The 19,531-nt window shown below is 44.8% G+C and overlaps 3 protein-coding genes across 17 annotated transcripts in view; 2 read left to right on the top strand and 1 right to left on the bottom strand.

Moving 5' to 3' along the window:
* Window positions 1-8,372, top strand: part of arhgap23a (Rho GTPase activating protein 23a) — a 65,168-nt gene extending 56,796 nt beyond the window's left edge. For all 9 annotated transcript variants that reach the window (XM_061699713.1, XM_061699712.1, XM_061699708.1 and 6 more), the window contains 7 exons: window positions 28-101; window positions 178-267; window positions 1,063-1,188; window positions 2,964-3,005; window positions 3,073-3,166; window positions 4,251-4,282; window positions 5,224-8,372. In XM_061699713.1, coding sequence (XP_061555697.1) covers window positions 28-101; window positions 178-267; window positions 1,063-1,188; window positions 2,964-3,005; window positions 3,073-3,166; window positions 4,251-4,282; window positions 5,224-6,363 — 1,598 coding nt within the window. In that variant the 3' untranslated portion in view covers window positions 6,364-8,372. The remainder of the gene's footprint in view (window positions 1-27; window positions 102-177; window positions 268-1,062; window positions 1,189-2,963; window positions 3,006-3,072; window positions 3,167-4,250; window positions 4,283-5,223) is intronic.
* Window positions 8,373-8,901: 529 nt separating this feature from the next.
* hexim1 (HEXIM P-TEFb complex subunit 1) lies at window positions 8,902-11,464 on the bottom strand. The gene has a single exon (XM_061700431.1). It carries the CDS (start codon window positions 11,155-11,157, stop codon window positions 10,195-10,197), a length of 963 nt encoding a protein of 320 aa, XP_061556415.1. The 5' UTR covers window positions 11,158-11,464; the 3' UTR covers window positions 8,902-10,194.
* A 557-nt stretch (window positions 11,465-12,021) lies between these two features.
* Window positions 12,022-19,531, top strand: part of plcd3a (phospholipase C, delta 3a) — a 31,754-nt gene continuing 24,244 nt past the window's right edge. The window contains exons 1-5 of one of the 7 annotated variants that reach the window (XM_061700447.1): window positions 12,022-14,016; window positions 14,267-14,380; window positions 14,523-14,664; window positions 16,035-16,211; window positions 16,672-17,558. In XM_061700447.1, coding sequence (XP_061556431.1) covers window positions 17,183-17,558 — 376 coding nt within the window. In that variant the 5' untranslated portion in view covers window positions 12,022-14,016; window positions 14,267-14,380; window positions 14,523-14,664; window positions 16,035-16,211; window positions 16,672-17,182. Of the gene's footprint in view, window positions 14,017-14,266; window positions 14,426-14,522; window positions 16,212-16,650; window positions 17,559-19,531 lie in introns of those variants that run through there. The other 6 variants (XM_061700445.1, XM_061700443.1, XM_061700449.1 and 3 more) reach the window with 6 other exon arrangements.

Below are 19,531 nucleotides of genomic sequence, written 5' to 3'. Positions count from 1 at the left end.
GTGACTTCCTATGTGTCGTCTCTGCAGACAAGTACAACGATTTCATCGACGCCAACAGAATGGACGACGCATCGGACAGACTGAAGACCATGAAGAAGCTGGTACACTCGATTGTGTTCACACTCGTTTAAACCGGAATAGTCGATCCTGAGTCATCATCATATTCCTTGTCCGTAGATCCGAGACCTTCCCGATTATTACTACCACACGCTCAAGTTCTTGGTGTGTCACCTGAAGACGGTGGCAGACCATTCAGATAAAAACAAGGTGAGTGATAGGACCGTAGTCACAATTTATTAGCATTTTGTACTGCACTGCAATATGTAGAAAAGTGATATTTTTGGGTCTACTTGGGAAAAAAACTTTGTATAATTGCATTTCATGAGAATAATATTCCCTTCCCACGCTGATATGGAAAAATTCTTTTTTTTTTTTTCATGGCAAAATGATTGTTAAATTTGTTAAATGTTTTATGGTATTATACTGTGTTTTTATGATAAAATCTGTAATTTCTGTTGCAAAGTATAGCGTTTTCATGGTAAGTATTGCTCTTTCAAATATTTAATTCTGGGGCGTACAATATGGTTCATGTGGCAAAATATAGTCTAAAATGTGTTGGCATAGCAAATCTAGTGTTTTTTGAGAATATACTATGTTTTTATCGTAGAACCTTTAGTTTTCATGGTAAGTATTGCTTTTTCATAGAGAACTATATCCTTTTGGGGGCAAAGGATATAGTTAACATGGCAAAATATTGTGTATTTATATTTATAGGAAATACTGCCAAAGTTTCACTTTTTTTTTGTCTCAACATTACAAAGTTCAATGGCCAGATGCTGTGGTTTGCAGGTTAAATACAGCACTTTTTGAGCATCATAAATCTTTTTAATGGATAAAATATAAGAATGCAAGTTGTGGAAAAATGCCTTTTCTTTAAAGAATGCTGTTTTCCGGCAAAATACACAGATGCACCAAGATTGAAAATTCTCCAGCTACAAACTAATTTTTGAAGGTACTTTAGTTTTGTGGGATAAACTGCTAAATATTGTATTGTGTGTGCAGATGGAACCCCGTAACCTGGCGTTGGTGTTTGGGCCGACGCTAGTGCGCACGTCCGAGGACAACATGAAGGACATGGTCACGCACATGCCAGACCGCTATAAGATAGTGGAGACGCTCATACAGCATGTGAGTACAGGGGCGCCAGCACACACACACACACACACATCCCGATGCTCACATATACAGTGGGGACGGAAAGTATTCAGACCACCTTAAATTTTTCACTTTGTTATATATTGCAGCCATTTGCTGCAAAATCATTTAAGTTATTTTTTTTACCTCCTCATTAATGCACGCACAGCACCCCATATTGACAGAAAAAAACTGAATTGGTCACATTTTTGCGGATTTATTAAAAAAGAAAAATGGAAATATCACACAGCCATAAGTATTCAGAGACTTTGCTCAGTATTTAGTAGAACCACCCTTTTGGGCTAATACAGCCAGGAGTCTTTTGGGGAATGATGCAACAAGTTTTTCACACCTGGATTTGGGGATCCTCTCCCATTCCTCCTTGCAGATCCTCTCCAGTTCTGTCAGCTTGGATGGTGAACATTGGTGGGCAGCCATTTTCAGGTCTTTCCAGAGATGCTCAATTGGGTTTAAGTCAGGGCTCTGGCTGGGCCATTCAAGAACAGTCACGGAGTTGTTCTGAAACTACTTCTTCGTTATTTTAGTTGTGTGCTTAGGGTTATTGTCTTGTTGGAAGGTGAACCTTGGGCCCAGTCTGAGGTCCTGAGCACTCTGGAGAAGGTTTTCGTCCAGGATATCCCTGTACTTGGCCCCATTAATTGCAACCAGTCGTCCTGTGCCTGCAGCTGAAAAACACCCCCACAGCATGATGCTGCCACCACCATGCTTCACTGTTGGGACTGTATTGGGCAGGTGAGGAGCAGTGCCTGGTTTTCTCCACACATACCCCTAGAAATAAGGCCCAAAAGTTCTATCTTGGTCTCATCAGACCAGAGAATCTTATTTCTTACCATCTTGGAGTTCTTCAGGTGTTTTTTAGCAAACTCCATGCGGGCTTTCATGTGTCTTGCACTGAGGAGAGGCTTCCGTCGTGCCACTCTGCCATAAAGCCCCGACTGGTGGAGGGCTGCAGTGATGGTTGACTTTCTGGAACTTTCTCCATCTCCCGACTGCATCTCTGGAGCGCAGCCACAGTGATCTTTGGGTTCTTCTTTAACTCCCTCACCAAGGCTCTTCTCCCCCGATTGCTCAGTTTGGCCGGACGGCCAGCTCTAGGAAGGGTTTTGATGGTCCCGAACGTTTTCCATTTCAGGATTATGGAGGCCACTGTACTCTTAGGAACCTTAAGTGCAGCAGATTTTTTTTTTGTAACCTTGGCCAAATCTGTTCCTTGCCACAATTCTGTCTTTCAGCTCTTCAGGTAGTTCCATTGACATCATGATTCTCATTTGCTCTGACGTGCACTGTGAACTGTAAGGTCTTATATAGACAGGGGTGTGGCTTTCCTAATCAAGTCCAGTCAGTATAATTAAACACAGCTGGATTCCAATGAAGGTGTAGAACCATCTCAAGGATGATCAGAAGAAATAGACAGCACCCGAGTTAAAAAAATAGACACCCGAGTTAAGTCACAGCAAAGGTTCTGAATACTTATGTCTGTGTGATATTTCAGTTTTTCTTTTTTAATAAATCTGCAAAAATTTCAACAATTCTGTTTTTTTCTGTCAATGTGGGGTGCTGTGTGTACATTGAGGAAAAAATGAACTTAAATGATTTTAGCAAATGGCTGAACTATAACAACAGAGTGAAAAATTTAAGGGGGTCTGAATACTTTCCGTACCCACTGTACATACACACTTTTTCACGCTCACACACACACACACCCATTGTAATGACGTCAAAACAAAGGTTTTCTGTCATTGTTGCAGTACCTCTGGTTTTTCAGTGAGGAGCCAGACAAGGATGAAAAGGTATGTATGAGCAAATCATAATGTAATAATAATAATTATAATAGTAATAATAATATTTTCTATACAGACGCCAGTGGACACTGAGGACGTGCAGCCTGCCCCCAACATCGACCACCTGCTTTCTAACATCGGGCGGACCGCGCTGCTCGGCGACGCCTCAGGTGAGGGCCACCGCTCACCGCTAAGCACACTAACACTCGCCTAGCTGTAGCTACATGCTAACACTGCGTCGCAAGCCAAAAGGAGGGAAATGGGTGCCTGTACGTAGTTACTGTGAGAGCACCAAAAACAGGCCTCAACTAAGGCACACATGGCATTTGTAAAGATGTCGTTCTTGTTAAGTTATTTGTGGAAAAATTATTAATATTTGCGTAAAATTAGTAATGCAAGTTGTCTGTCTCAAGTCAGAATTCCCTCCTTTCCATTGGCGCTGCAGCGTGTAGCATGAGAACGGAAGTTGGTTGGTGAGCATTTAGTGTTAGCTACACTTTTTTTCCCCCTGCCCTCTCTGGTCTCGTTCTTTGCAATTTTCCCTGCATGTCGCTCATCTTGTGCCTTTCACTCTGCTTCACTCTCTTAGCTGAGCCTGTGGAGCAGCCACTGCGGTAGGACGCCAACACGTGCGTGTGTGTGTCTGTGTGCGTGTGTGCGTGTGTGTGTTATGTGTTATGTGTCATGGTGACCGTGCGACTTTTTCCCCCAGTAGCAACCAGAGGTGTTTGTGAGAGCATATTGTGAGAGCATTTTGCCTTCACTGTCACCAGGAGTGTGCGTGTGTTTGTGTGTCATGGTGACAGTACGACTTTTCCCCCACAGTAATAAACTGAGGTGAGTGCATGTTGCCTTCACTGTCCCACCTGTATGTGTGTGTGTGCGTGTGTGTTTTATAATTGCTGCATTGCTCTGTCACTGACTTCAACTTTTGATGATCTTTCTGGTGTTTCCTTTTGTATTAATTTCCTTGTTCCCATCGAAATCGTTGTGTATCCTCCTCCAGTGTGCGTGTGTATAAAGTGAGATGGCGAAGAGGAAGTCAGACTTGGTGTGGTGCCCATAAAAGTTTGAGCACAAAATTGCTCTCCTGCCCTGTATTGGTGGATGGCTGTGACTGACAGCCGTGGTTGCCAAACCCATATTTTCATGACATCACAAGAATATGATTAATAATCCCACCAAGTGCCTCTCTACCCTTCTCCCAAGACTCTTTACTTTTTGTCACTAAATGTCATCATCTTTTCCCTTCAGACTCCACCAACAGTGACTCAGCGAAATCCAAGGTAACGCCTCGTTATGTTCCTTGCTTGAGTTCACTGTTCCTTTTAGGGTGTGTATGTACTATCATATTAATGCGATGGCTCCTCTCGCAAGTTATTCATACTAACCGCCAATTTGCACAATAGCAATATAATCAATGACTACAAATAATTTGGAGAATGATGGGGGGAAAAGAAAAAGTCCACGACATGCTTGGTTAATATTGCATGCACAATGTACATGCCCTACAATTAATGTGATCCCATCATTAAATTGACTCAAAAAATTCCCAGTCAAAAGTCCACTGCACTCTCGGGCCTGTGTGCGTGCAATGTTCAAACTGTATTTCACCTTGCACAATAAAAGTTAAAAAAAGGACGAGAAATAACCCACAAAGTTAAAAAATAGTCCACAGGAGGCTCAGTCAGCCATGCGCAAGGTAAGTTTCATATGATTAATACAGTCGCTCCTCTTGCCAGGTATTCATCATTATAACCGACACTTTGTACCATAGAAATAAACACAATGACGGGGAATAATCCACACATTTATAAAAAAAAAAAAAAACAGTCCACCGCACTCTTGGTCACATACACGTGCACATACAATCTACTATTGCTCCTCCTGTCACTTATTCATGATGAACACCATCACGCACAAAGGAAATAAACAGAATAAATACATATAATCCTCAAAAATGTCCACGGGATGCCCGGTCACACACTAACATGTGCATGCAATCTAACATCATTAATTTGATTCTTCCTCTCACTTACTTTTAAGGCTAACTGCCACCTTGCACAATAGAAGTAAACATAACAACTGGAAATAATCCACAGAATCAAAAAAGGCCACAGATTTGTGCCTGAGCGGCTCATTTTGCCAGTTATTCATAATAACCCAATAGAAATAATCTACAAAATCAGGAGGGTTTTAGTAATCCAGCGTCCTGCCTCGTCCTCAGGGCTCCTGGGGGTCTAAGAAGGACCTCACCGCCAAGGACTTCCTGACTCTGTCCATCATGTCGGCGGTGACGGGCCGCAAGCGCCGGAAGCGTCACAACGCCCGGCGGGTGGGCAGCAGCACCGACGACGACTCAGAGCATGAGCCCGTCATGGCGGAGGAGGAAGAGGAGGAGGAAGAAGTGGGAGACACCGCACCTCACGCAGAGGGAGAGGAGGATGATGATGAGGAGGAAGAGGAAGAAGTGGAGAAAAACGAGGTGAAAGCAGAGGAGGCGGTTGTGAAAAATGGGAAGGAGGAAGAGGAGCCAGGAGGAAGGGCAGACGCCCGCTCCATCGTGTCGGGCTACTCCACGCTGTCCACGTTGGGCCGCAGCCTAGGGGCGGAGGACGCCGACGACGAGCACAGCGAGCTGGTGAGCGAGACGGACAACGAGAGCGGCTTCGCCTCGCGGGAGCGCCCCGGGAAGCCGCCGCCCCCGCCCCGCAAACCCACGGCGGTCACTGTTGTCACGCCGGAGAAGGCCGACGACGACGGCGGCGGTGCGCGCTCCACCACGCCGTCATCCACGTCTTCGTCGCACAGGCTACACTCCCGGCCGTCCTTCAACTCGCACAAGCTCATCCAGTGCGACACCCTCGCACGGAAGAAGATGAAAGCTCGCTCGCTGGACCTGCTGGAGATCCCTGCCGCCGCCGCCGCCGCCACGAGTGACAACGCTCCAAGGACGAGGAGGGACACGTCATCAGGAAGCAGCCAGGACAATATTCGCCCATCCTGGGCCAGGATGGTCGCCTCGCCGCTGCCCCCCAGCGAGGCGGCGTCCTTCACCCCCTCCGCCAAGTCCCTGGCGGAGCAGGTGCGCGCACGACTGCTGGGCTCGGCAGACGACCTGCGCAGCGTGGGCATGCGTAAGCCGCTGTCGCCCGAGAGCCGCCGCAAGAGGCGCGCCTGGCGCCGACACACGGTGGTGGCATCGCCCACCGAGGCGCTGATCGAGAAGCGGACGCCTCTGGCAGTCACAGAGTTCCCGCTCTCTCCGGCCACCCCTAAAACGCCACCGCCGCGAGGCGATGATGGCGTCAGACGAGGGTCTTCCGGCCGCCAGGCCCCCACGTCCAGGTTCCACCAGTATCTATGAGCCGAAACGGCATGACGATGATTGACGAGGAGAGACACCTCATCTGGAAGCAGCCAGGAGAATCTTCGTCCAATCCGGGCCAGACTCGCTGCCCCCTCGATAGGGTCACTGAGGTGACCCTATCGAGCGGTCGTCGCTGTCCATCACAGAGTATCCACTTTCTCCCCTCAAACCAAAAACAACCCCACCACGGGGGCAATAACAGCGTCAAGCGAGGATCTTTCCGACACCGCGCGCCCACGTCCAGGTTCCACCAGTACCTTTGCGGGGTGGCAGCAAGCCACCATCCAAGGGAGCGGCGCTCCCAGGACGAGGAGAGACGCATTGTCAGGTACCAGCCGGGAGAATCTCGGGCCAGGCCGGCCACCCCGCCCACCCCCACCCAGCTGCGGGTCAGCGCACTGGCTTGTTTAGTTGTTTTTTAATCTCAGTCATTTGCCAAAGCTTTCTGGTTTTCTTACTTCTTCTACATGTGTGTGCTTTTATAGGGTGGAGACGTACTCTGACCTCATCACCACGACCACTGTGCAAAGGTTTTGGGTCACCACTAGACTTGTTTTAATACCAGACTGCCATTTGAATCCGTTAGAAATTGATGGCGGATACATTAAAAAAATACCACCAGAGGCGCTAGTTGAGATTCACTCTCAACACCTTCTAAAGAAGTGCCGTCGCAAAAAAATTCATGTTAAATTGTTTAAACAAACAAAGTTCCTTTTATTGCAAAATTCCTTGTGTGTTTTGGACATACTTGGCAAATAAAGATGATTCTGATTCTGAAATTTTTTTATTGCATCCCCAACATGTCACGGCACCAGCATACATAGATGTCAAAAGACAAGCTTCGTTACGTACTTTTGCTTTTAAAGTCACGGTTTGAGTCACATCGATTTTAGTACAAGGGAACAAAAGGCAAAAAAATCTCTCAGCATTGCATTGATCTTAGCATAGCAATGTGTTAGCATTAAGCTAGTGGGGGCATTCTTAAGGCAGTTTTTGGTCGTTTTAAATACACGTGTAATTCTTTGTTTTATGTATAGTTTGACAGTAGCCTTCAACTAGGAGTGGCAGTAAACATCTTAGACTTTTTGGGAAGAACTGTTCGTTACACGAGTTGTCAAAGTGCTGCTTGTGAAGTGAGTTCACTGCCACCGTACAGCGCTCATAGCCCAAGCTCGTGCTCGCAAGTCAAAGCGGAAACTCAGATGAACGTTGGCTCGTATCTTGAAAATCGTAGTCGGGTCACTTGTATCTAAAGGCACCACTGTATAACTAATATAATTGTAAGCCACTCCTAACATTATGCACAGTTTGAACATTAACACTGCGCTTCAATATAGGAAAAATAACAGGTTGAGGGTCACTAGTTTAATGCACTCAGCTCTGATGGTGGCCCAAGCCTTTTGAACAGAGTTCCCACAGTCTTTCCCATGTGAATTACCCTGGAAAACGGTGCTTCTTTTTTGGGAGAGGGGGAAAAAAATTCTAACCATTTCATGTGATCGCGGTTGGCTTCTTTTTCCTCCCGTTTTTGTGTTGTAACATTTGTACAAAGCCTTATCATTATTAAGTTGTAAATAGAAGCATTTTGTTTTTAACCTTAACAATAATACTTTTTTTTTTTTTTTAAATTTATGGTTTACAAACATTTCCTTCTCCAGATGCTACTTGAAATGTTCCCTTAATATATTGTTTGTTTATAGTATTGTGATGTTACAGTTTACGAAGGCCTTTTTTGTGTCAGGATAGTTGCTCGTTGTTAGCTTTTTAGCTGTTGCTCCGTCAACACGTCCTGTCATCACTTCCTGGTCACGTGACTTCTAACCTCACCTCTTTACTTTCAAGCAAGTGCCTCCTTTCTGGAATGTTTCGCAGTGCCATGCTGGCTTCTTATCTCCTCCTCCTCCTTCCACCGCTCACCTCCAAAGATGTGTACAATGAATTCATAAGGGTGAGAGAAAGAAAGAAAGAAAAAAAAAAAAAAAAACGCACACTATGCACTCTCCCATGTGGTGTAAACTAAAAGGTGTCGCTCGTGTTTTCGTTGTACATACTTAATATGTAACATATTGTCTCTCGTGTGTACATTTTTAGAATGGCTTATGAGTATAACTCTGCTTAGCTTATTATATATATGATGTAAATAAACAGATGTTTAAAAACGTGTTTTTATTACTGAATCTCAGTGGCGCCCTCCAGTGGATTGCAGGTGAGGAAGCACCCAATTTTTAAAGCTGCAAGCAGTGATGATTGGACTCTCAAACCAAAGTAGCCATCTTCCTATTCAATTTCAGGCATGGGTCCTTGAGACTTGTTTCATGTGTCCTGTTATGACAGACATGCCCACCCAATTCCGTGTGGGTCATCTTAATGCAGAAGTGAGTGGAGGAATTTAATTTGCACAGTGCTTTGCTTTCATCTTGTGGCATCTATTGGCAGAGTTGGGGAGTAACAAATTATATGTAATAGGATTGTAATTTAAGTACAAAATGTAATTTTAATACATTACTGGGAGAAAGTGTAATTAAACTAGTTGCTTTTGGTTTGATTACCAATTTTGGGTCCATTTGAAAAATAGCCACAAAAACTCATCTCACTTCCTCCTAAAGACGATGCTTGTGATTGGCTTGTGTCATTCTGTGGTTGTCTCAACCATGACATTTTACCCAATATATGACATTGAATCGCCATCTTGTGGTGCAATCCATTTATTTGAAAAGGTTAAGACTATAGTTACACAAAAGAATATCAACTTCTCAACAGTTTCATCTTTATAATTCTGGGCTTTTTAATGGAAACATCCACTTACCCGGGTTGTCATATAAAGCAATGTCTAAAGTGTGTACATTTGTCATTAAGTCAACAAGGTATGGTAGTTTAACACGTTTATACATATAATGCAACAAACCTTTTTATAATGTGTTATTAGGGAGCATTGAAATAGTTATGCCATTACATTTTCAACAGGGTAACTTGCAATTGTAACCAACTACATTTCGAGAGTACTCTTCCCAACTTTTTACAGAAATTAAAAACAATTTTTAGAGGGGGTGGGGGCGTGAACTGGTGAATCTTCGGGCATTTTGAGGCCTTCAAAAAGTAATCAACAGCTATTTCAGGAGGGCCTTCACACTAATAGGTCAAGTGTATATTGACACACAAATGCGTGTTTGTTAGTCACACACATGATTTTTATTGAATGCTGGTAACACAAAATGGTAAACATTGGACTTGACTGGCATGATTGGTTGTCATCTTTCTTGCGGTTGTGATGGACAAAATACAACAGAACGTTTGTAAATTTAAAACATTTTGACAAGAAACTTAAAGACCGAAGGAAAAAAAAAAAAAAAAACAACAACATTTAAAGTCCATACAAGATATGATGACTTGTTGACAAAAAGTCCTAATACGAAACAGTTGTTTTTGCTTTGATTTTTTTTTTTTTAAGTCCAGATAGGAAAAAGTATTTTTGGGGGGGATTTATTTCTTTACTACCTCAGGCCAAATGTTGACAAAAATAAATTGTCCAAATGCTTTTTTTTGTTCCCCTCTCTTAACTTTGGGCCAAATATAGACAGACAAAAAAAGTCAAAAATTGGTAAAAGTTTTTTTTGTTTTTGCTCATGTTTTTAAAGCTCGGTCCAAAAGTTGACCCCCAAATTTTTTTAAATGAAAGTCCAGTTAGGAAAAGGTAGTTCTGTATTTATTTATTTTTCCTCTGGCCAAATGTTGATTCCACTCCCCCCCAAAAAAAGAAAAAGTTCAAGTCCGGATAGGAGAATGTCGTGGTTGTTTATTACCTTGTTGTGAATAGTTTGCCAAGCGTCCCTAATTGTCAGTGGCGGGCTGGCTCCGCAGCAGGAGCTCCGTATTCTGAGCCTTCAGTCTCTCCAGCTCCCGCTCCAGCTCCCGAAGGCGCGCTAGAGGCTCCTCCACGCTCATGCCGCCACCTCCGGGCTCCAGGGCGGCGCGCCTCAGCCGGTTGTTCTCTTCCTCCAGGCGGGACATGCACTTCTCCAGCTCCAGGTACTCCCTCACCAGCTCCTGCTTGGTCATGTTCTGCAGGCTCTCGACGTGGTACATCTCGTAGGTCTCGGAAAAGTCCCGCTGGAGAAACTCCCCGCCGGCGTTGCCCGGCCTTCCGATGCCGTCGCTGCTCCCCCCGCCTCCTCCTCCTCCTCCGCCGCCGCCGCCAGCGCTCCCGTCGTCGTCGTCCTCGTCGTCGTGCTCGAACAAGTCCTCCTCGCTGCCCGTGTCGTCCGGCCGCCGCGCCTCGGTGTTGAGGTCCGGCTCCTCGCGGTCGTGCTCGTCCATGAGGAACTGGGTGGTGTTGTACGGAGCCACCGGGAGCCCCTTGGCGAACATCTCCTCGCGCAGACGGGACGCCCTGGCGGTCTCCCGCTCGTCAAGCGCCTTCCGCTCCTCCCAGGAAAGTTTGTAGTAGGGCTTCCAGTGGCGCTTCTTCTTGGCGGCGCGGCGCCGGTGCCGCTTCCTGCCGAGGCGGGCGTCCACTACCAGGCCGGTGTCAGAGTCGACGTGGAGCACCCCGGGCGGTGGCGGCGCGTCCCCGGCGTTGGGGGACTCGTTTCCGGGACACACCCCCCTCAACTTGTCGTTGTTGACATCCTGGTGGTGCTTGTCGCTCATCTGGCGCCCTCTGTCGCCGTTGTGCGGCGGTGCAGCCCGGTGGCCGGCTGGGAGATGCTTGGAGCCGCCGCCGCCGCCGCTGCTCCCACCTGATGGGCTGGCCGAACTTTTCAGGTGGTCGGTCTGCTCTGCTGGTTCTGTCATCGTGATGCGCTTGATTATCTTTCTTCAAGTTTCTCAACGCATTTTAAAACCCCTTACTATTAAAAAAAAAAAAGTTTGTCAAATTGGATTTTTACCACAGTTTATCTGTCAAATATCCACTATGACGTGTAAATAACGCCCCCCAAAAAGGTTGTGATGAAAAAGTGTCAAAAAGTCAAACAAATGACTAAACGACACTCCTCTGAGCTTTTGACACTGTTAACCGTTTCAACGCTGTCACAGCCCCGCGTCCGCCCAGAGACAACGTCGCGCCGTCGCAACAGCGTCCAATGTGCGGCTTCAGTGGAGGGAGCTTGCATTTATATACGCGCTCCGCCTCCAGCCGCGCGCACGCCGTCGCTCGCCTTGGCTGATGGTTTATGGGACATGTATTTCTGACCCTCGCACGTCGCGTTCAAAACGGCATGATTTGGACTACAGGGTCCACAAGGCTCAGATAAGTGACGAGGGCGACGGCCAATCGGATGGCGAGATGGCGAGAGCTGGAGCGTCAACCTTTCTCGACGTGGATTGGACGAAAGCACAATTTTGCTGTTGCTAAGCTCATGGAATTTTCTTATTGGACGGCTTGGTTGTCAATCGAAATGACGTCATTACAACCAAGAACGCAGTCCCGGCCTTCACTTGGGCGCTACTACCTTTTAATTCCGGGTGAACATTCAAAAATATCAAAATATAAACACGAAGAAGCGATTGGGAATGGCTATATATCGTCCCTAAACCAATTAATAACATGTTAAAGTGAAAATTTATAGCTCGTTGTTACAAACCAACGTCGTAATCGAACGTCAAATGTACGCGCAAAACACACTCCCTCCCTACCTTTAAAGCCAAGTGAAGAAGCCCTCTCAAGGAAGCTAGTCCGATTTTATTGTTCGTAAAGAGAAACGGTTTATTAACACTCATTTCCCGCACGCTATTAAGTGTGGACTCTAACGGTAAAGAAACGCGTAATTTCCGTGTGAATTTGACCGATAAATTCTTTGTTGTGAGTATTTGGTAGCGTCGCGCGGAGTGATACGAGCCGAGGGTGAGGGTTGTTAAGAGAGGGCTGGCGGAACTCTGGAATCAGCGTAAACAAACGGCAAATGCAGTAAAGCCTACGAGACGAGCACATCTCCGAACCCCTCGCAGTTAAAAGGGTGGGTCAGGCGAGACCAACTTTGCTCGAGAATACCCTTTTGAAAAACGACTCAACGGAGCGACGTCGAGAGCATATCAGCGACAAAGAATTTTCTCTCACGAAGTGCAGCGCTTATGCCGTTTTACACGTGTGTGGAACACGCTAAGGATAAGCTAACTTGCTAACGTGGCCTAACGTTGGCGTTTTCCTCACGAAACAACACGTCAAACAAATGAAGTCACGCTAACCCCCACCACCACCACCCACAAACAACACATTCAATGACGTATGGCGGTTATTAAATGGTAGCCCAAAATGTAGAGGTCAATAACGCCATAACAGACTCCGTAAATACTGCGACAATGGCGAACAAGTTCCTTCGACGCGAAACAATGCAAGCGATCAAAAGTAACAAGCGGCCCAGTCAGCTTCCAATAAACACGTCCTTATTGTTTACGTTTTCATTTTAGTGACAGTACGTAACGAACAAAGTAGATAAAGCTTAATAAAACCAATTTCGCGCTCACGCCGATGTATGTGTGTTCATGCCGCGGTCTGGTGTATTTGCTGGAAACGTGCCACTTCCCGTAGGGAGTTCCGCATAACTTGGCTATTTAATCGTTCAAAACATTTACAATGCGTCTTAATTTCGTCGAGATTCTCTCATCTACAAGGCTCCAACGTGCTTTAAAGCGGCCTTTGTACGGAATAAACTGGCGTAAGCAACCCCCTGACGCTAATTCATTTCAGGAATTAGACTGCACCCCCTCCTCGGTGCTAGGCTTGGTAGGACTAGCAAACTAGTTTTTCAAGACGCACACAATGTTCTCTGAAATGTAAATTAAATGTGTCATAAGTAATCAAATAGCTGTGCATTTGGTTATTATTTTTATTTTGTTTTACGGTTTGGAGTAAAGAAACAGTGGTACCATGTTAAACTGATCTTGCTTTATTATTTTGTATTTGGTCAGCCATTTTGACTTGTTAGTGACGCCTACTAATAGTAGTAGTAGTAATACTAGTATTAGTGGTACAATATGGGAATCCAATGGCTCCTTTTAACTATTTAGAGGAAACACAGTGGTTCCATGTTAAACTGATTCTGCTTAGCTATTTCATGCTGTTTGTTCAGCCATTTTTACTTGCTCGTGACTACTAGTATTAGTAGTAGTATACTAGTATCAGTAGCGTAGTAGTAGTAGAGATAAAGGGAATCCAGTGGCTCCTTACTTTTAAGGAGTAAACAAACACAATGATACCATGTTAAACTGAGCCTGCTCAGCTATTTATATATATATATTTTTTTGGTCAGGCATTTTAACTGGCTCATGACTACTAGTGATAGCAGCAGTAGTAGTAGTATGACAGGGGAATTTACTGGCTCCAAACAACGCAAGGCCTTCTGTTTCCACTAATAGAAGCAGGCCCAGTTAGTCAGAGCCAAATTGCAGGCAAGAGTCAGTTAATATGAAACCTTTAATGGCAGAAAAGATTGAGAAATCACAGCCAGGGCTTGTCAGTGTTGTGGTTGGACACGGAAAGAGGAGGGAGCCAGAGAGCTGCCACCGCTGCTGCACAGATCACATCTTGTGCGGATTAGCAAACTTAATCTTAACATGGCCGCCACCGCCACTGGTGCAGTTGAGGGAAGATGAAAGATGGATTTTGTTGTCCAGGGCCTTCATCTTCACCAGGCCTCGGAGAGCCCTTTCAATGTGCGTGCTTCACATTTGTAAATATGCCTCTTTGATACTTAGTCTATCAGACTTAGTACACATAGTGACACAACATGAAACTAGTGTATCATTTTGCATTTTATCTGTCCACACAAGATGCATTGCACTCAGATTGTTATAGAGCAGTAACCGTAGATGACCACCAGGTAGCGCTGCTACCTCAGGGATTGGTACATCGTTTTTGGGGCTTCAAGTGTCTGTTTACTCAAGAAAATTGTTTTTTTTCCAGCTGGATCAATGCAACAGACAGTTTGAAGGCTAAGTGACGTCGCCGTCTTCTTGGTGGAGGCTATTTGTCATGCTACAAACACAAATATGGCATCCATGTTTTGAAAAATTAAAGGTGAGCGGTGCATGCATTTGATGACACCACTCACCACAACATTAGGTACAGCGACTGACATTTATTGCAACAAAAGATGAGATCTAAAGCGCAGTTTTGACCATCTTAATTTGGTAATGAACATTTTCTACGTATCATCCAGGGTCACAGAGACGCTGAAGCTAACTCTCACCAGAAAGGTTTGCAGCCAAGTGTGAAGTGGTTGGGATGGGAATCAGCACCTCCAAATCTGAGGCCGTGGTCCTCAGAAGCTTTTCAGGGTCGAAAATTAGATCCTGCCCCAGGTAGGGGAGTTCGAGTTCTTGGGGTCGTGTTCATGAGTAAGGGAAGATGATTGGCAGATTGGCGTTGCATCTGCAGTGATGCGGACTCTGCATCAGTCTGTCATGGAGAAGAAGGAACTTGATCTCTCGATTTACCGGTCGACCTATGTTCTCAACTTCTCACCCTCACCCACGGTCATGAGCTGTGCTCAAAAGAACAAGAACAAGCGGCCAGAAATGAATTTCCTCCGTGGGCTCTCCGGGCAGTCTTTTAGAAATAGTGTGTGAAGCTCGCTCATTATGGAGGGGCTCAGAGTAGAGGCCATGCTCTTCATCAGAAGGAGGCAGATGAGGTGGCTGGGGGATCTAGTTTTGATGCCTCCTTGGTGAGATGTTCCGGGAACATTGCACCAGGAGGAGGTCTCGGGTACAACCCAAGACACGATGGAGAGACTTTGTCCAAGGTGACAACGCCAACGCCTCCAACGCTTCAAGATTCCCCCTGAAGAGCTGGAGGAAGTGGCGGGGAGTTGGAAGTCTAGTAACATAAAATGGCTTGAAATCCTGTCATGTCTATAAATGATTCAACCAATTACCGATGAGAGCTTTATCTGTGACGCTGTAATTAGCACATTCCCAAGTGTTTCTAAAAAGAACCTCGGCACACCAGACCTTCATGTCAAGTGCAACCTGACCCCTGACGACATGCCAAAGATTCAACCACAGACCAAAGTGCTGATCATCAAGAGTCTGGAGAGTGAAGACCACGTCCGCTGCTAAGGTGGCAGACATCTTTATTGTATCCAAATATCAAGCCGAGAGGATAAGAAACATATTTGACAAAACTGGTGATGTCTATGACAAGTCCAATTCAGGCAGACTCCATATAACAACAGCTTGACAGGACCATTTCTTGCTTCGATAGTCTGCAGCTAGCCCATTTTTCCACTGCAGCGGAGCTATACGAGAACCCGTCACCAGGAACCCCATCTACAAGAACAGCTTCTCAAATTCGCTCCAGCGGTGGTCTCCGTGGAAGAATTAGTGCTCACAAATCAGCATGACACAAAAGACAACAAAAACATTTTGGTTAAGGCCCACAGGCTGCAGAAAGAATGGATGGTGGAAAAGTGGCAGAAGAATGATTTTCTTCTGATGAATCATCCAATGAATTGCATCCCATTTGCCGCAAATACTGCAGAAGACCGTTTGGTGCCTGCATCCAAGTTACCGCACAAAACTGTCACATTTGGTGGCGGATGAATCATGGTTTGGGGTTACATACAGTACTGGTATGTGTGAGAGATTTGTAGAGTGGATGGCAACATCAACATCAGAGAGTTAGAGAGGTCAAATTCTTGAGCAAGATGGTGCTCCTTCTCATACGTTAGGCTCCACGTCAAAGTTGCTGAAAGCCAAGAAGGTGAAGGTGCTCCAGGATTGGCCAGCCCAGCGAACAGACATAAAGATTGATGAAGCAGGAGGATTGGAAGATGAAACCAAAGAATCTCGGGAGTCCCGCAAGGCTGCTTTTTTTTTTTTGCCGTTCTGCACGACTTCATCAACAGGTGTGTGGATGCAGTCCTCCAAGCTCAGAGGAGTCATATGTACACCCATGTATAATCTATCTATCTATCTATCTATCTATCTATCTATCTATCTATCTATCTATCTATCTATCTATCTATCTATCTATCTATCTATCTATCTATCTATCTATCTATCCATCCATCCATCCATCCATCCATCCATCCATCCATCCATCCATCCATCCATCCATCCATCCATCCATCCATCCATCCATCCATCCATCCATCCATCCATCCATCCATCCATCCATCCATCCATCCATCCATCCATCCATCCATCCATCCATCCATCCATCCATCCATCCATCCATCCATCCATCCATCCATCCATCCATCCATCCATCCATCCATCCATCCATCCATCCATCCATCCATCCATCCATCCATCCATCCATCCATCCATCCATCCATCCATCCATCCATCCATCCATCCATCCAGTGTGCATGTGTTGTGTGTTTGCAAATAGACACGTTTGTAAATATTGAAGGAAATGCCACGCGTGTGTTTAGATTTACAGTAGTATTAGTAAGTTAAAAACTTGCAAACAATCTACAGTGCAATACTTCATAATTTAATTTTCATAATTACATCAGAAACGTTCCGGAGAAAAGAAATTTATTTTTCTTCTTCTTCTGGGCTTGTTTTGCACGACACCTGCGGGCTAGATTGGGTACTGCATCCATCAGGATGAGGTGACCTGTCGAACTCGTATTACTTTTACACTTAATGCTGTCTTTTATGCAGAAAACTTGTATATTATTGCTCTAAATGTGCCTCTTCTCAACTCGCAATAATATGTTTATAATTGAGTAACCGTTGGCATTTCAATGTAGTTTAAGCCTCTGTCTATATATTATGTAGCATTTCAAAATAACAAGTGGCTGGGCCACGGCGAGTGACACGAGGAGCGTCAGGTTGCTGTGTTGGTGCAGGCGGAAAAGCCGCGCAAATGGGCGCCTGCTTTGGGGCTCAAATTACGTGGAGGCACGGGGGCGCTGCACCGGGGAGGGACCGCAAGGAGCACTCCCCTCCCTCTCCTCTCCTCTCTCCTCTCCTCTCTTCTCTTCTCTCTTCTCTCTTCTCTCTCACTTCTCCCTCCCGTCTCCCTTTGTTTCCTCGGCGGCGCTTGCGGGCTCTTTTCGGGCCAGAGCGAGTCCGCGGAGGCACCTGGCTGCACGCAGCGCGTCGCTTCCAACCCAAGCAGGCAGGACGCGAGCGTCTCTCGGCCGTCATGTTGGCCAGCAGCGGCAAGTCACCGGTTACCTCCGCCAGGGAGCCCAGACCCAAAGTGGCCGAGAAGACCGCAGATCCCATTCGGAGGCTCGGTAAGTCACCTTATTTATTATTACTCACCTGTTAATGACTATTTCATTCAGCGCCATTAAATGGTGACTAACTCAGTCACTCTGAACTCATTCAAATACCAGTCTCTTTACAATCGTTTTTGCTTTTGTTTTGGACATTCCTGTTGCAAATAGTGCAAAAGAGCGAAGAGCATCTGGGAGACCACCTGCACACGTTGAAATGTTATACATTTTGCATAACATAACCGATATAACACAAGTGGCTTACAAAACGATCGGAAAAGGAGATCCAATTCGAAATGTTGGTAAGAGTGTTTGTAAATATCAAAGACAAGTCGGTTGTATTTTTGCAACTTTCTAAGACACTTTAGATTACAAGTGTCTGCAGTGGTTTAAACTATCATCTTTTGTGACCCACATAGAGTAAATTGCCTTTGATATTTAAAAAAAAAAAAGAAAATTTTAGTTATTTTTCAAAAACATGTATGTGTTCTCTGAAGATATTTGATGTTGAAGAAAAATGTTAAATTCTTTCAAGACAAAATTGTCTTTATATTAATAAAAATGTGGTAAGGTTTGTCTCAGTCTGAGACCATCCGGCTTCATAAAGTGCATTAATGCAGATTCTTTTAATTTCAGCGTTACGGTAGCTTCATTAAAGAATTGTTAATTCATTAATTAACAATTAATTAATTGTCTTTGATGTTGACAAAAACATGTATCTTAAGTCCTTTGCAGACGCTAAATAGCTTTGTACAAACACATGAGGTCATTTGAAGGCGGTAAATTATCATTGCTGTTTACAAAATGCGCGCTCTTTGATGACTACATTGCCATTGTGGTGTACAAAAACACGGGCAAATTGTTTTTCATGTTTTCAAACGTGTATGAAGTTCTTTGAAGACCAAATTGTCTGATGCTTTACAAAAGCATTTGTAGGTTCCTTGAAGCCTCTAAATTGTCTTTGAGGTTTACAAAAACATGTATGTCAAGTTCTTCAAAGACTCGAAGTTGCTTTTGATGTTGACAACATGTAAGGTTTTCATCATGAAGTGTGTTAATGCAGTCTTTTTGGAATCAAGTAAATTGTTTGATGGTGAAAAACTGGTTGAAGAGTACATTGATTTTGTGGGTTACAAACACAGAACTAAAGGTTACTTGATGTTTACAAAATATGTGCGTCAAGCTCTTCGAATAATCCAACCTGTCTTTGACGAATCAAATTCTTTAAATGCTCTAACCTGTCATTGATGTGGACAAAACAGTGTAGTTAGTTGAAGACTAAATTGTCTCTGAAACTTTGAGGATTTTTAATACTTTAATGTTGACAGAAGCATGTATGTTGCCTGACGCCAATTACATTTTTTTTAGGTATGTTATGTTCTTTCAAGACTAGAATGTCTTTGATGTTGACAAACACTGCAGGTTCTCTCAATTTAGATTCTCAAATTGTCTTCAGTGTTTACAAAATGTGCATCTTTATGTTCTTTGAAGACTCTTGAGTCGAAGTTAAGTTGGTTTGCAAACAATCACAAGGCCACGTAGTCTCTAATTGAGCTAAATTGAATTGAAAGAGTCATCATTAAAGCTACTAAACGACATGACGCTGGATGGTCTCTGAGACAAACAGGTGGTCTCGTACATTTGTTAAGGCACTCTGCATTTTATGTCATGCTTAGCTGTAGCAACATACTGATTGATATGCTGCGTCGTGCACACTTGGTTAATCCAACTCAGGAAGCCCTCGTTTGATGAGCTGCCAGATAACAAGCACTGTAATCTAATGGACAGTAAGTATGTGTGGGCATAGGCCATCTTGAACGGGGGGGATGGGGTGGGGGGGGGGGGGGTCATGTTTTTATTCCTCTGATTTCACCGTTGACACACCCACCCCACATGCAAGCCCACCCACCTAAAATAGACACCTGCTTAGCTACAGGAGCACCTGTCAAGACCCCTTGAGGAGTGGCCGGATGTCCAAATAACTTTTTCGC

Source organism: Phycodurus eques, chromosome 16 (assembly GCF_024500275.1).
Source record: "Phycodurus eques isolate BA_2022a chromosome 16, UOR_Pequ_1.1, whole genome shotgun sequence".
Lineage (NCBI taxonomy): Eukaryota > Metazoa > Chordata > Actinopteri > Syngnathiformes > Syngnathidae > Phycodurus > Phycodurus eques.
Note: the sequence above shows the minus strand (reverse complement) of the source record. Positions and strands in the feature narration are given on the sequence as shown.

What these genes read in the sequence shown, in the direction of transcription:
- hexim1 (XM_061700431.1), bottom strand. Translation starts at nt 11,157, where the DNA reads ATGACAGAACCAGCAGAGCAGACCGACCACCTGAAAAGTTCGGCCAGC.